General features: G+C 40.4%; 2 protein-coding genes across 6 annotated transcripts in view; one reads left to right on the top strand and one right to left on the bottom strand.

Annotated features, from left to right (window-relative positions):
• ARSB (arylsulfatase B) overlaps window positions 1-12949 on the top strand; it is a 138489-nt gene that overhangs the window by 14316 nt on the left and 111224 nt on the right. For all 5 annotated transcript variants that reach the window (XM_053664434.1, XM_037143695.2, XM_053664432.1 and 2 more), the window contains exons 2-3: window positions 4562-4748; window positions 9706-9896. In XM_053664434.1, the coding sequence (XP_053520409.1) occupies window positions 4562-4748; window positions 9706-9896 (378 nt within the window). The remainder of the gene's footprint in view (window positions 1-4561; window positions 4749-9705; window positions 9897-12949) is intronic.
• Window positions 5417-6068, bottom strand: LOC119048168 (60S ribosomal protein L36-like). The gene is made up of 2 exons (XM_037143729.2): window positions 6064-6068; window positions 5417-5777 (listed from the first exon to the last, which is right to left on the bottom strand). Exons 1-2 carry the CDS (start codon window positions 6066-6068, stop codon window positions 5417-5419), a joined length of 366 nt encoding a protein of 121 aa, XP_036999624.2.

Raw genomic sequence — 12949 nt, 5'->3', positions numbered from 1 at the left:
TTGGCCGTTGTAAATAGTGCTGTAGTGAACATGGTGTTCTTTCAAATTAGTGTTCCCGGTTTCTTTGGATATAGAGCATACCAATAACTGAAATCACTGGGTCATAAGGCAGTTTCATTTTTTATTTTTTAAAATATATTTTATTGATTATGCTGTTATAGGTGTCCCATTTTTTCCCTTCATTCCCCTCCGCCCTGCATTCCCCTCCTACCCATCTTCCCATCCACCTTAGTTCGTGTCCATGGGTCGTACATATAAGTTCTTTGGCTTCTCCATTTCCCATACTATCCTTAACCTCCCCCTGTCTATTTTGTACCTACCATTTTTTCTTCTTATTCCCTGTACTTTTTCCCCACTTTCCCCCATTCCCCTCCCCCCTCCCCACTGATAACCCTCCATGTGATATCCATTTCTCTGATTCTGTTCCTGTTTTAGTTATTTGCTTAGTTGGTTTTGGGTTTTTTTTAGGTTCAGTTGTTGATAGTTGTGAGTTTGTTGTCATTTTAATGTTCATAGTTTTTATCTTTTTTTTTAGATAAATCCCTTTAATATTTCATATAATACAGCCTTGGTGATGATGAACTCCTTTAACTTGACCTTATCTGGGAAGCACTTTATCTGCCCTTCCATTCTAAATAATAGCTTTGCTGGTTAGTCATCTTGGATGTAGGTCCTTGCCTTTCATGGCTTGAATACTTCTTTCTAGCCCCTTCTTGCCTGCAAGGTTTCTTTGGGGAAATCAGCAGATGGTCTTATGGGAACTCCTTTATAGGTAACTGTCTTTTTATCTCTTGCTGCTTCCAGGATTCTCTCCTTATCTTTCATCTTGGGTAATATAATTATGATGCGTCTTGCTGTGTTCCTCCTTGGGTCCAACTTCTTTGGGACTCTCTGGGCTTCGTAGACTTCCTGGAAGTCTATTTCCTTTGCCAAATTAGGGAAGTTCTCCTTCATTATTTTTTCAAATAAGTTTTCCATTTCTTGTTCTTCCTCTTCTCCTTCTGGCATCCCTATGATTTAGATGTTGGAACATCGAAAGATGTCCTGGAGGTTCCTAAGCCTCTCCTCACTTTTTTGAATTCTTGTTTCTTCATTCTGTTCCAAGTGAATGTTTATTTCTTTCATCTGCTCCAAACTGTCGATGTGAGTCCCAGTTGCCTTCCCTTCACTGTTGGTTCCCTGTGCATTTTCCTTAAATTCACTTTGCATAGCCTTCATTCTTTCCTTTATTTTGCAACCACACTCAGCCATTTCTGTGAGCATCCTGATTACCAGTGTTTTGAACTCTGCATCTGATAGGTTGGCTATCGCTTCATTGCTTAGTTGTATTTTTTTCTGAAGTTTTATCTGTTCTTTTATTTTGGCTATTTTTTTTTTTTGTCTCGGGTGCCTGTTACATAGTAAGGGGTGGGGCAACCTATGTGGCTGGGTGGTGGCACTATATGTGGGGGAAGGGTCTGAGAGGGATCAATGCTGCTTGCTTAGCTCTCTGCCAGCTTTCGGTCACTTTCTCTGCTACCCACAAGCAAAGTGAGCCCTTCTGGTGCTGATTCCTGTGTGGGTGGGTTTGTGTACGTTCTAGGACCCTGTGTGTCTCTCCAACAAACTCTCCTGTGTGGCTTGGAGTTTCTTCTGCTGCCTCAACCCCCACAGGTGTTTTCAATCAGAGGTTTGAGTCTTTATTTTCCCAAGCTGGAACCCTGGGTTTTAAGGTCTGTCTCACTCCCCAGTTGTTCCTCCTGGTTTATCTGTATGCAGATGTGGGACTGCCAGGTCCACCAGCTGCCACCTCACCTGGTGCTCCAGCTGCTGCCTTCCCATAAGTCTTCTCTGTCCCAGCTGCCCATGTCCACCCCTCCTGTTGGTCTGGATGAGTGTTTCTTCTTTAACTCCTTGGTTGTCAGGCTTCCATACAGTTTAAATTTCTGTCAGTTCTGGCTGTTTTTTCTTTTAAAATTTGTTGTTGTCATCATTTTGGTTGTGTGAGGAGGCACAGTGTATCTACCTATGCCTCCATGTTGGCCAGAAGTCTCCCCATTTTTAATTTTTTGAGGAATCTCCATACTGTGTTCTGTAGTGGCTGCACCAGGCTGCATTCCCACCAACAGTGCACAAGGATTCCCTCTTCTCCACATCGTCAGTGCTTGCTGTTTGTTGATTTATTGATGGCAGATGTGAGGTGATATCTCATTGTGGTTTTAATTTGCATTTTTCTGATGATTAGTGACATTGAGCATCTTTTCATATGTCTGTTGGCCATCCGAATGTCCTTTTTGGAGAAATGTCTGTACAAGTCCTCAGCCCATTTTTAAATTGGATTGTTTGTTTTTTTGGTGTTGAGTTGTATGAGTTTTTCATAAATTCTGGCTATTCACTCCTTATCAAATGTATCATCGGTGAATATATTCTTCCCTTCAGTAGGTTGTCTTTTCATTTTGTTGATGGTTTCCTTTGCTGTGGCAAAAGCTTTTTAATTTGATGTAGTCCCATTTGTTTATTTTTTCTTTTGTTTCCCTTGCTCAAATATATTAGAAAAAATATTGTTAAGTGAAATGTCAAAGATTTTACTGCCTATGTTTTTTTCTAGAAGTTTTATGGTTTGAGTCTTACATTTGTCTTTAATCCATTTTGAGTTTATTTTTGTATGTGATGTAAGAAGTTGGTCTAGTTTCATTCTTTTTCATGTATCTTCCCCATTTTCTCAACACTATTTATTGAATAGACTGTATTTACCCCTTTTTATATTCTTGCCTCATTTGTCAAACATTAATTGGTGTTGGTTTATTTCTAAGCTCTTTATTCTGTTACATTGATCTGTCTTTCTTTTTATGCCAGAGCCATACTGTTCTGATTATTACAGCCTTGTAGTATAGTTTTCGGTCAGGTAGTGTGATACCTCCAACTTTGTTCTTTCTGAAGATTGCTCTGGCTATTTGGAGTCCTTTATGGTTTCATATAAATTTTTGGATTATTTGTTCTAATTCTGGGAAATACACTTGGTATTTTGGTAGGAATTGAGTTGCATCTATAGATTGCTTTGGGTAGTATCGACATTCCAGTGACGTTAGTTCTTCCCATTCATGTGCATGGTACATGCTTTGATGTATTTATATCTTCTTCAGTTTTTTTCTTCAGTGTCTTATAATTATTTTTAGTACAGGTCTTTTATCTCCTTAGTTAAATTTATTCCTAGGTATTTTATTATTTTTATACAATTGTAAATGGGATTATCTTTGTTAGTTTCCCTTTCTAATAGTTCATTATTGATTTATTAAAGTGCAACTGATTTCTGAATATTTATTTTGTATCTTGCTACTTTACTGAATTCATTTATCAATTCTAGTAGTTCTCGCTATAGTATCATGTCATCTTCAAATAATGACAGTTTTATTTCCTCCTTTTCAATTTGGATGCTTTTTTTCCTTCTACTTGTTTGATCGCTGTGGATACAAATTCCAGTACTATGTTGAATAAAAGTGGTAAAAATGGACATTCTTGTCTTGTTTCTGGTTTTCATGAAAACGCTTAGTTTTTCCCTGTTGATTATCATGTTAGCTGTGGGTTTGTCATATGTGGCCTTTATCATGTTGAGGTATGTTCCCTCTATTCCCACTTTGCTGAGAGATTTTGTAAATGGGTACTGGATTTTTGTCAAATGCTTTTTCTATGTGTATTGATAGAACTATATAATTTTTATCCTTCATTTTGTTTATGTGATATATTATGTTAATTGATTTGCAGATATTGTACCAACATTGCATCCCAGGGATAAATCCCACTTGATTGTGGTGTATGATTTTTTTAATGTATAGCTGAATTTGGTTTGCTAGTATTTTGTTGAGGATGTTTGCATCTATGTTCATCAGTGATATTGGCCTATAATTTTCCTTCTTTGTCATGTCTTTATCTGGTTTTAGCATTAGGATGACTTTGGCTTCCTAAAATGAGCTTGGGAGTCTATTCTCCTCCTGAGTTTTTTGGAATAGTTTGAGATGGGTGTTAAGTGTTCTGTGAGTGTTTAGTACAATTCGCCTGGGAAACTATCTGGTCCCTGACTTTGTTGGAGTTTTTTGAGTATTGCTTTGATTTCATTGGTTGTAATTGGTTTGTTCAGATTCTCTGTTTCTTTTTGATTCAGCTTTAGAAATTTATATGTTTCTGTAGCAGCTCCTTTTACTCAAACACTGACTTCTCATGTGCACAGAAATTGGGATACTTTTCTCTTGATACATCCACACCTCTTATGATGATACTTTTTTGAAGCAGGAAATGGAAACTTAAGTTAAGGGCTTCTAACATAGCGTCTTAGTAAATATTTCTTGGTGATATCTGATGTCTGTTAGAGTGCTTTAATTCTTTTTTTTCCAAATCCTGTTTATGTCCACAAACTTATTTGAATAAGTGAGTAAAGTGCCTTTCAAAAATAGCCTTAAGCCAGTACAGGAATAGAGTTAAACATTCCTGAACTACCCATATGTCCAATAAATTGGGCTGCTACTTTATCTGCTCATTCCGTATGTTTCAACATCATAATTTGTAATTTTATGTTTATCTTTTTAAGATCCGCACAGGTTTACAGCATGAAATAATCTGGGCCTGTCAGCCCAACTGCGTTCCTCTGGATGAGAAACTCCTGCCCCAGCTCCTGAAAGAGGCAGGCTACACCACCCACATGGTCGGAAAATGGCACCTGGGCATGTACCGGAAAGAATGCCTTCCAACCCGCCGAGGATTTGATACCTACTTTGGTAATGGAAATGCACGTGTTCCTTTAACAACTCAGATTGATGGCAGCCGTCTCGTAAAACACACTCAAGTGTCATCAAATGAGATAGTGTAACACAGAGTGAGTCAGCAGCACCATGGGGCCACTGTCCGACGCCGCCTCCATAAGCAGGGCTTGTGGTGGTCAGGACCCCGCAGGAAGCAGTTACCTTTGCCAGGGGCTACACGCCGCCGTGGGGCCTTTGGGAGATGTGTATGCTTACCTCTGAGACCATTGTGCTCTTGAAGGGCCTTGTTACCAAAAGGGGATAGAGAATGAGTTGTGAAAATAATTCTACTCAATACAAGAATATTTCCTTCACAAAGGTGTGGAATGTTTCTGTCTCTCCATGAGCTATGCTCCAAAGTTTTGTTTTGTCTTTGTGTAAAGATGGTAGAGAAGACTCCTTTCCATTGGCATTTTTCTCCCCTTCTCTGAGATCTATTTTTGAAATCACTAGATTGGGGAAGATATATCTAAGAAATGAAATAAGAGGGAAAGTACAAAAGGTAATATGAAGGATAATAAAAAATTATAAGTGTTTTATGGACTTGATAGCCCTGTAGAAGCTAACGTAAAACCTAACATTTGTTTTATGTTATGTTATGTTATTTTTTCTGAGCAGGTTTTATTACGCAGAGAACATGGGGCTCAGTCCTTCTCGGCTGCTGCCTTCCTCATGGCTGCAAGGACATTGCTCAGCTCCTCTTTCTTCCTCTCGGCCTGGATGTGCGTCCCCACCCTTTTCTTGATGAATTTCAGAGCCCTCTTGTCCTTAGGGACCTTGAGTGGCTCCATGGTGCGCTGCTTATAGGGGACAAAGCCACACACCTCTTGGATCATGTCCCACATGAACTTGGCATGCTTGTGAGGTGCCTGGCGGCAGTGGCTGTGCCTTGGCTTGCTCACGTTCTGTGTCACTTTGTGGCCCTTGTTGGGGCCCAGGCCATGGGGTAGCAGAGAGCCACAGCAGCTGCTCCCCAGTGGTGGCCACAGCGGATGGGCCTCACGTCTGTTTTAAAATGTGCCTTCCGTAAGCCTGTTATGAGCTGTATCTTAATTAACAACCTATTTGTTTTGACAGCGGCTATATATCTTTATAAGTTCTTTTTCATGTTGCACTTTCTGTCTCACTATTTTGCTACCTACCTCCCTTGTTATATCTTAATTTTCAACTTGCCATATTCAAAAAGGAATACATATTCAGCATAAAACATTTACAAATAAATGCAATTTAAAAAGGAAGATGACTAGAAAAAAGATGGAAGGGTTGCTTGACACCAAATTTAAAAACCCACTGCATAGCTGTAGGCGGGCTTCACACTCAGCTCTGAGACTTGAGATTTTTTTGTGTCCAAAACAAAAGAAAAAAAGGGTCAGTCTATAGGAGTCACATTATTTATAAGATAGATGGAAACCAGATGTTCAGGAAGAGTAAAGCATTTTCTGGCTCTTAGACCTGAGAAAAATTCCTCCTTTGGGAGAAGGTAGGGTGGAGAGTATCCTGAAAGACATCATTTTAGTAATAAAATTATGGTTTTCTTACAGATGTTCCTTGAGACATTTTCTTTTATTCAAGCCAGAGCCAGAGCGCCAAAGTGCGTCTCAGTGAAAGTGATTCCACGGGGCCCAGACCCTGCAGGCAGAGCACATAGCTGTGTAGCACTCGTTGGATCCAGGGTTCAAGTTGAGATGCGAGGACATCAGACATGAGACCTGGTGTGCCCTGCTCCATCCAGGTTCTCTGGTAGACTTCACTAATCAATCATGGCTTTCTCTCTCTTTAAATTTTTTTATTTGTTGATTTTAAAGAACAAGAGAGAAGCATGGATTTGTTGTTCCACTTTATGCATTCATTGGTTTTTTCCCCCTATGTCTCCTGACTGGGATTGAACCCATAACCTTGGTGTATCAGGACGACATTCTAACCAACTGAGCTACCCAGCCAGGGCCTCTCTTGATCACCCTGAATATATCCTGTGTATCCTTACATAGCTACTAAAAATCAGGCTTGGATGTAAGACCACTGTTATTTTTGGAAATTCTAAAAGAAAAAAGTACGTACATCCTTTGAAATGAGGTCTTTGCTAAAATATAGGTTGGTACCTATAGTATGGAAGAGGAAAAACTATGGATATTTATTTGAAAATTTTGTACTAAAAGCCAAGTTATATGAGATCTGTCTGGAAAATTTTCAGCCATTATTAATGTGACAAGAACCATTTGCACATCATCGAAGTAACCTGGCAGCCAAGGAGAGTGCACTGGAACGTGCATGTGTGATCAATGATGACTTCATTGTTCTAGTCAGTGGGGTGGCAGATGCTACTGAGTGAGCATGTGTACTGTGTGGCTGTCACATTCAAAATGACTGAGCGAGTAGAGCAACAAATTTGCATCAGCTTTTGCTTTAAGTTTGAACATTCCTCCACAGAAACTACTCAGATGATTCAGAAGGCCGAGCGGTGGGTAACTGGTGACGGGCCGCTTCATCATGACAACATGCCTGCTCGTGCATCACGTCTCATGCAGAGTTTTTTGGTGAAATATCAAATCACCCAGGTGATTCAGCTCCCCTATACCCCAGACTTGGTGCCCTGCAACTTCTGGCTTTTCCCAAAACTAAAATCACCTTTGAAAGGGAAGAGATTTCAGACCATCAACGAGATTCAGGAAAATATGACTGGGCAGCCGATGGCAATTGGGAGAACTGTGTGAGGTCCCAAGGTGTCTACTTTGAAGGGGACTGAAACGTCATTGTCCCATGTACAATGTTTCTTGTATTTTCTTCAATAAATACCTCCTATTTTTTATGTCACATGGCTGGATACCTCCTGGACAGACCTGGTATATTTAAAAATTCAATTGGACAGGACATAGAAATGCTGTCCTTTCATGAATATTATGAAGCCTGACCAGGGCTTAGATGAACAGACAGATACCTCGCCTTCACACAGAGCAGAGACTTGCACATAAGGAAGGTGCAGTGACATGCAGCTGCTGTCACTGTTAGGCCTTGGATGTTCTGTTAAAAAGCAGGCAGATGATTGTGGGGCTGCTTGCAGACCTCTTTGAATACACTACAATGATTAAATTGTACACTCTAAACGGGAGACTTGTATGGTATGTGAATTATAGCTCAATAATGCTGTTAAATAGAGCAGTCAGAGATTTAGCTGTTCAAAAAGTATCTTCTCATTTTTCCGCAATTTTCTTTAGGGTGCCATTTTCTTTAGGCTCAGCGTGGAAGTCCACATTCATGAATCACTGCTATGAGAAACACTCTGTGTGACAATCAGGTGGATACTTGGTATCAGTGTGGTAGAGTGTGTGAATAAAGAGTGCTGTTTCTGGAATCCTCCCGTCTGTAATCTCTTTTTAGTATTTGTAGTTCATACCTCTTTCAATTAGGTATATCCTTTGCATATTTTCTCCTAAATGATAAAAAAACAGTTTAGATATACAGATAACTAACCAGATGTGATTTTCTCAGGCCCTAATACCCAGTCTTTAGTAAAATCCCCAAATGGAACTCCCGTGTCATGACCCTTCGAAGTACCTATGTAAGAGCTGACATTATTTTTGTGGATACATTTCTTTCTTTAGTGCATATCAGTTAGCAAACACATTGGATTTCCCTTTCTGTTATATACGTAGGAGAAAAATTACCATTTAAAATGTTATCTTAAGACCAAGGTATTCATTGGTCTTAAGAACTTTGAATTCAGTGAATCTTGGAAAAGGGAGAAATTAATTAAAAGTGAATTGATTTATTGTGTAAACTGTGTAACGCTTTTCATTGTGAGTATAGGACATTCAAACTGGGGGAAGGGCTGGGCCAGTTTTATCATCCTCATTTTAAGGTTAATAAGTAGAGTTTGTCAGGAGATAGCTCAGAGCCCAGCACAGCTTGTTTCTTTTTAATAGCTTTATCAAGGTGTAATCACATGCCATACCATTCATGCAATGAAAGTGGACAACTCAGTGATTTTAATGCACTCACAGGGTTGTGCCGCCTCATCACAATTGTAGGGCATTGCCGTCACGCCCCAACAGAAACCCCGCCCCCTTAGCAGTCACTCCCTATTTGCCAGCCCTGGGCAACTACTAACCTACTTTTTGTCTCAAGTAGATTTGCCTGTTCTGGACATTTCATATACATAGAATTATATAATATGCAGCACAGCTTATTTTAATATTTTAGGAAAATATGTAACATTTGCAGAAACAACTGTTTGTTGAGAAAACCCATTTCCTACCATGGTTAGGTCTAAATTGTGGAATAGGCAGTTAATTCCATTTAAATTTGGGGTGAAATTGAGATCACCCTAGGCAGAAAAATCTAATCTTTGTGTTGCGTGTTAGTTTGATCATTTGGTTCTGTTATGCCTAGAAATCGTCTGTCTGGAAAGGTTTGTATCTTTCACCAGTGGGTGTCAGCATCTGACTAAAGATGACTCTTCCTAGAAGCACTTCCGTAAATAACCTTGAAGGCAGTCTCCCAAGGTCAATATAAACAGGGTTTGATTCCTGCATTCATTTATGTAATCACCTCAGAATAAAAACTTGTAACAAATCACATTAACCACATGCCATTTTAGCTTTAAGATTAAGATGTATCAGTTTTACTAAATTTGAACCCTGGTTTTTAAAAAATGTATTTACTTGAAATCACACACTTTGAGAGTTCTGTCCCAGAGCTTATGTGCTGAAGACTGAGGTGAGGAGTGGATTTGATTTTTTTTTTTTAACAATAACACTTCAATGGCATCTGCTAGCAAATATAGAGACATTAAGAAGTGGTGCTCTGATTAACCTTGTCATCTGATTAGCCTTGTCATGGGTAATCAATTGCATTAGGCAATTAAATGCTGAAACATGAGTTTGTTTAACAAGTTTTATGCCATGCTGACTGCTCTCACCTCCCATTCTCGTTGCAGGCTATCTCCTAGGCAGTGAAGATTACTATTCCCACGAGCGCTGCACATTTATCAACGCTCTAAATGTCACACGATGTGCTCTTGATTTTCGAGATGGCGAGGAAGTTGCAACAGGATATGAAAAGATGTATTCAACAAACATTTTTACTCAAAGAGCTACAGACCTCATAGCTAACCATCCACCAGAGAAGGTAGGTCTTCTTTATTGATATCAACAGTGTGTGAAGAGAGCATCTGTTTAAATGAGCGTAGGAAGAGGCCACTGCCATCCAGGGGAAAATCCAGTACACTCTAGAGGGATAGCTTTGGACATGGGCAACAGCGTGGTGATTGCTGGGGGGGAGGGAGTATAAGGGGACTAAATGGAAGTGGAAAAACACACAATATAGATTAAGTAAAATTTTTAGAGTATACCAGGGTCAGTATGGGAAGCTTGTTAAACATAGAAATCCCTGGAGCCCACCTCCATCTCTCCTGTCTGAGGGGAATCCGCATGTCAGCATTTTAAAGAAACTCCTCAAGGGCGGTGCTGATTGAAGTGGTCCCTAGATTACACTTCAAGAAAAACTGTGTCTCTAGTGTTTTAGTGGAAATATAGTTGTATTATTTGGTGTAATATATGCATGTACTATAAGTAATTAGTAAATTGGCATTTTTTAAATGATAGATTGAGTCACGGTTTTATTATGGCACACTTTCTATTGAGAGATCCATAAAGTTCAGGTGCAGGGCAAGCCCTCTGACTTTGTGCTCCTGCCTCACCTGTAAGGTAATGCTAGCTCTTCTGGACATTTTGCATCCCCTAATTTTAAAGTCAGCTGGTCAGTTTCTGCAAAAACTAACGTCTGCTTGGATTTAGCTTCCTATAGACCTAGGGAAGAATGGATGTCTTGGGGAAAACAGATGTCCTAAGAATGTTAGTCCTAATGCCAGTCCATGGGCATGGCATACTGATGAGCCTGTTTTTCACGTTTACTAACCTGGAGTCACTATGTATGTCATACACTGACATCTTTTGACTCATCCCTGGGTAATAATAGAAGAGTTTGAATGATCTTAGATATTGGGTTTTTTTTCTTAACCTAGAGTTAACCTCATGAGCTAGAGTTTAAGCAGAATTCTCTGGATTTAGCATATAAATGTCTTTAAAATTGGGTCAGATATTTGTGTTGACAGATACCAGGCTCAAAATATGGTTCTACTAAGAGCTGCATTAGCATACGCACAGAGTTAGTCCTTCAACAGGACCTTGACCTAGCAAATTACGGAATGTGCTGGTTCTCATTTCCTGCACTTGGCTTCCATGACAATTACTGAAGGTCCTCAATGCAGATCCCAGTTTGGATTCCAGTTTATGTCCTGGGTAAACATGGCACCTGGCCACTGACTGTGTGTGTGATGTGGTTTCTTTGTGGCTGTCTTTGCTACCTCCGACCCAGGGCTGGGAGTCTTCCCTGTGTCCGTCCTCAACTTTGCCCCCCTTGTAGCTTTTCAGCCCTCTTACATGCTGACGCCTTGGCTGTTATGCCTGTTGCTGTGGAACATGGAGGAAATTGGGCCATTCTCTCAAATATGTCAACATACACAGGTTTTAAATCTAGAGCTACACCAATATTCAAATACACTTGGAAAGGTAACTTCTAGGGTAACTTCTAGGTAGTAGACTTAAAATTTCAGTTTCTTTCTGTATACTTGGTATTTTATGATGCAGTTAAAAACCCAAAAGACAAGATAAGGTCTTAACAGACCTATGGTTCTATCCTGTTTTTTGAGGTAGGTACCATTTTACGGATACGCAAACTGGCCTAGTGAAGTTAAGTAGTAACTTGTTCAAGGTTACAGAGCTATTGAGACTCAGAATCGCATTTTAAACCCACACTGTTTGACTCTGGAGCTGAGTGCACTCCCGACTCACGGTTACTGTCCGAGACCAGAGGTCATTAGGCCCCATGTATGAGTCATCCTGACAGTGGATGGGGTTATCTGGAAAGTCTGTTCCAAAAGAAATACCAGTTCCAAAAGCTGTGATTTATGGGTCTGGGGTGGGACCCTGTGGTTGGTATTTAATTACCCTTCCACCCCCACCTCCCACCAGCGAGTGTGATGTGCAGCCAGTATTGACTCCCCTCAAACACAGATTGAAAGCAGAAGCCAATGGCCTTTCTTAAAGGTTCACAATGTAACCCTGTAACTATAATATGCCTACAATAAAAATTAGTTCCCATTAAGGAACAATAGAGTGTTCTCTCACAGTGCCCCCTAACATTAAGTGGATTAGAGGAAGCAGCTGGGGTGAAATAGTTCTTCGTGGGTGGGCTGCCTTCACTGGTATGGTGTGGCAAGCACCGGAACTGAGGGAAATTGTAGGCCCTGGGGCTCACAAGTCACCCAAACTAGGGTTACCAGTGTTTGGTGCTGCTGAGGTAACGTGGAAATTGCCAGATGAGAGGGTGGTCATTTCCCTACAGTGTCTGAAGTATTCTGAAGCAGTACCCAGCATCCCCAGCATCCTCAGAGTGAAGTTTCAAGCATAGACATAATTGAATGAGGTAGTCAGTATAGCCAGGTGATACCCCAGAGAGTTGGTTTACAATAGGGAGTGCAGATGTTTACATTTCAGTTCTCAGTGCAGCAGTGTGGCGCCCCAGTTCCAGAAGCTGCTCTTACCATTTTAACCCAATGTTGAGTCTTTGTTTCGGGGGGGAAGGGGTCTTTTTTTTAGATTGAATTTATTGGAGTGACTTGGTTAAAAAAACGATACAGGTTTCAGATGTTCAGTTCTCTAATACGTCATCTGTACACTGTATTGTGTGTTCACCACCCCAAGTCAAGTCTCCTTCCATCACCATTTATCCCCCCTTTACCCTCTTCTACTCCCCCCCACTCTGAATCTTATTCTGCGCTAATTTCTGAAGTGTTGTATGTATACACTGTAACATAGGCAACTTGTCCTAGGATGGAAATCATTAAAGAAATTCGCACGAATCCACCAGCTAAGTTAAAAGTTATCCCTATTTTAAAGAGCACTTGAGGGGAAAAGGCATATGGAGCTATTTTGCAACAGGAATGTGGTTGGTGCTAGACCGGGAGAGTCTGCTGATAACCAGCGCCCATGTGTGGGGAGGCAGTGCCCTCTCTCTTTCTCTACAGGATAATTCCCTTGGTACTAACACTACAGTGTGGAAGTGACATATTCTTAAAATACCTTTTGGTAAAAATAGCGCCCCCCAACACTTTGCAGAAT

The sequence above is a fragment of the Artibeus jamaicensis genome, unplaced genomic scaffold (assembly GCF_021234435.1).
Source record: "Artibeus jamaicensis isolate MK-2021 breed Jamaican fruit bat unplaced genomic scaffold, CSHL_Jam_final contig_373, whole genome shotgun sequence".
In the NCBI taxonomy this organism is placed as follows: Eukaryota; Metazoa; Chordata; class Mammalia; order Chiroptera; family Phyllostomidae; genus Artibeus; species Artibeus jamaicensis.
This window is presented reverse-complemented; position numbering and strand designations above follow the sequence as displayed.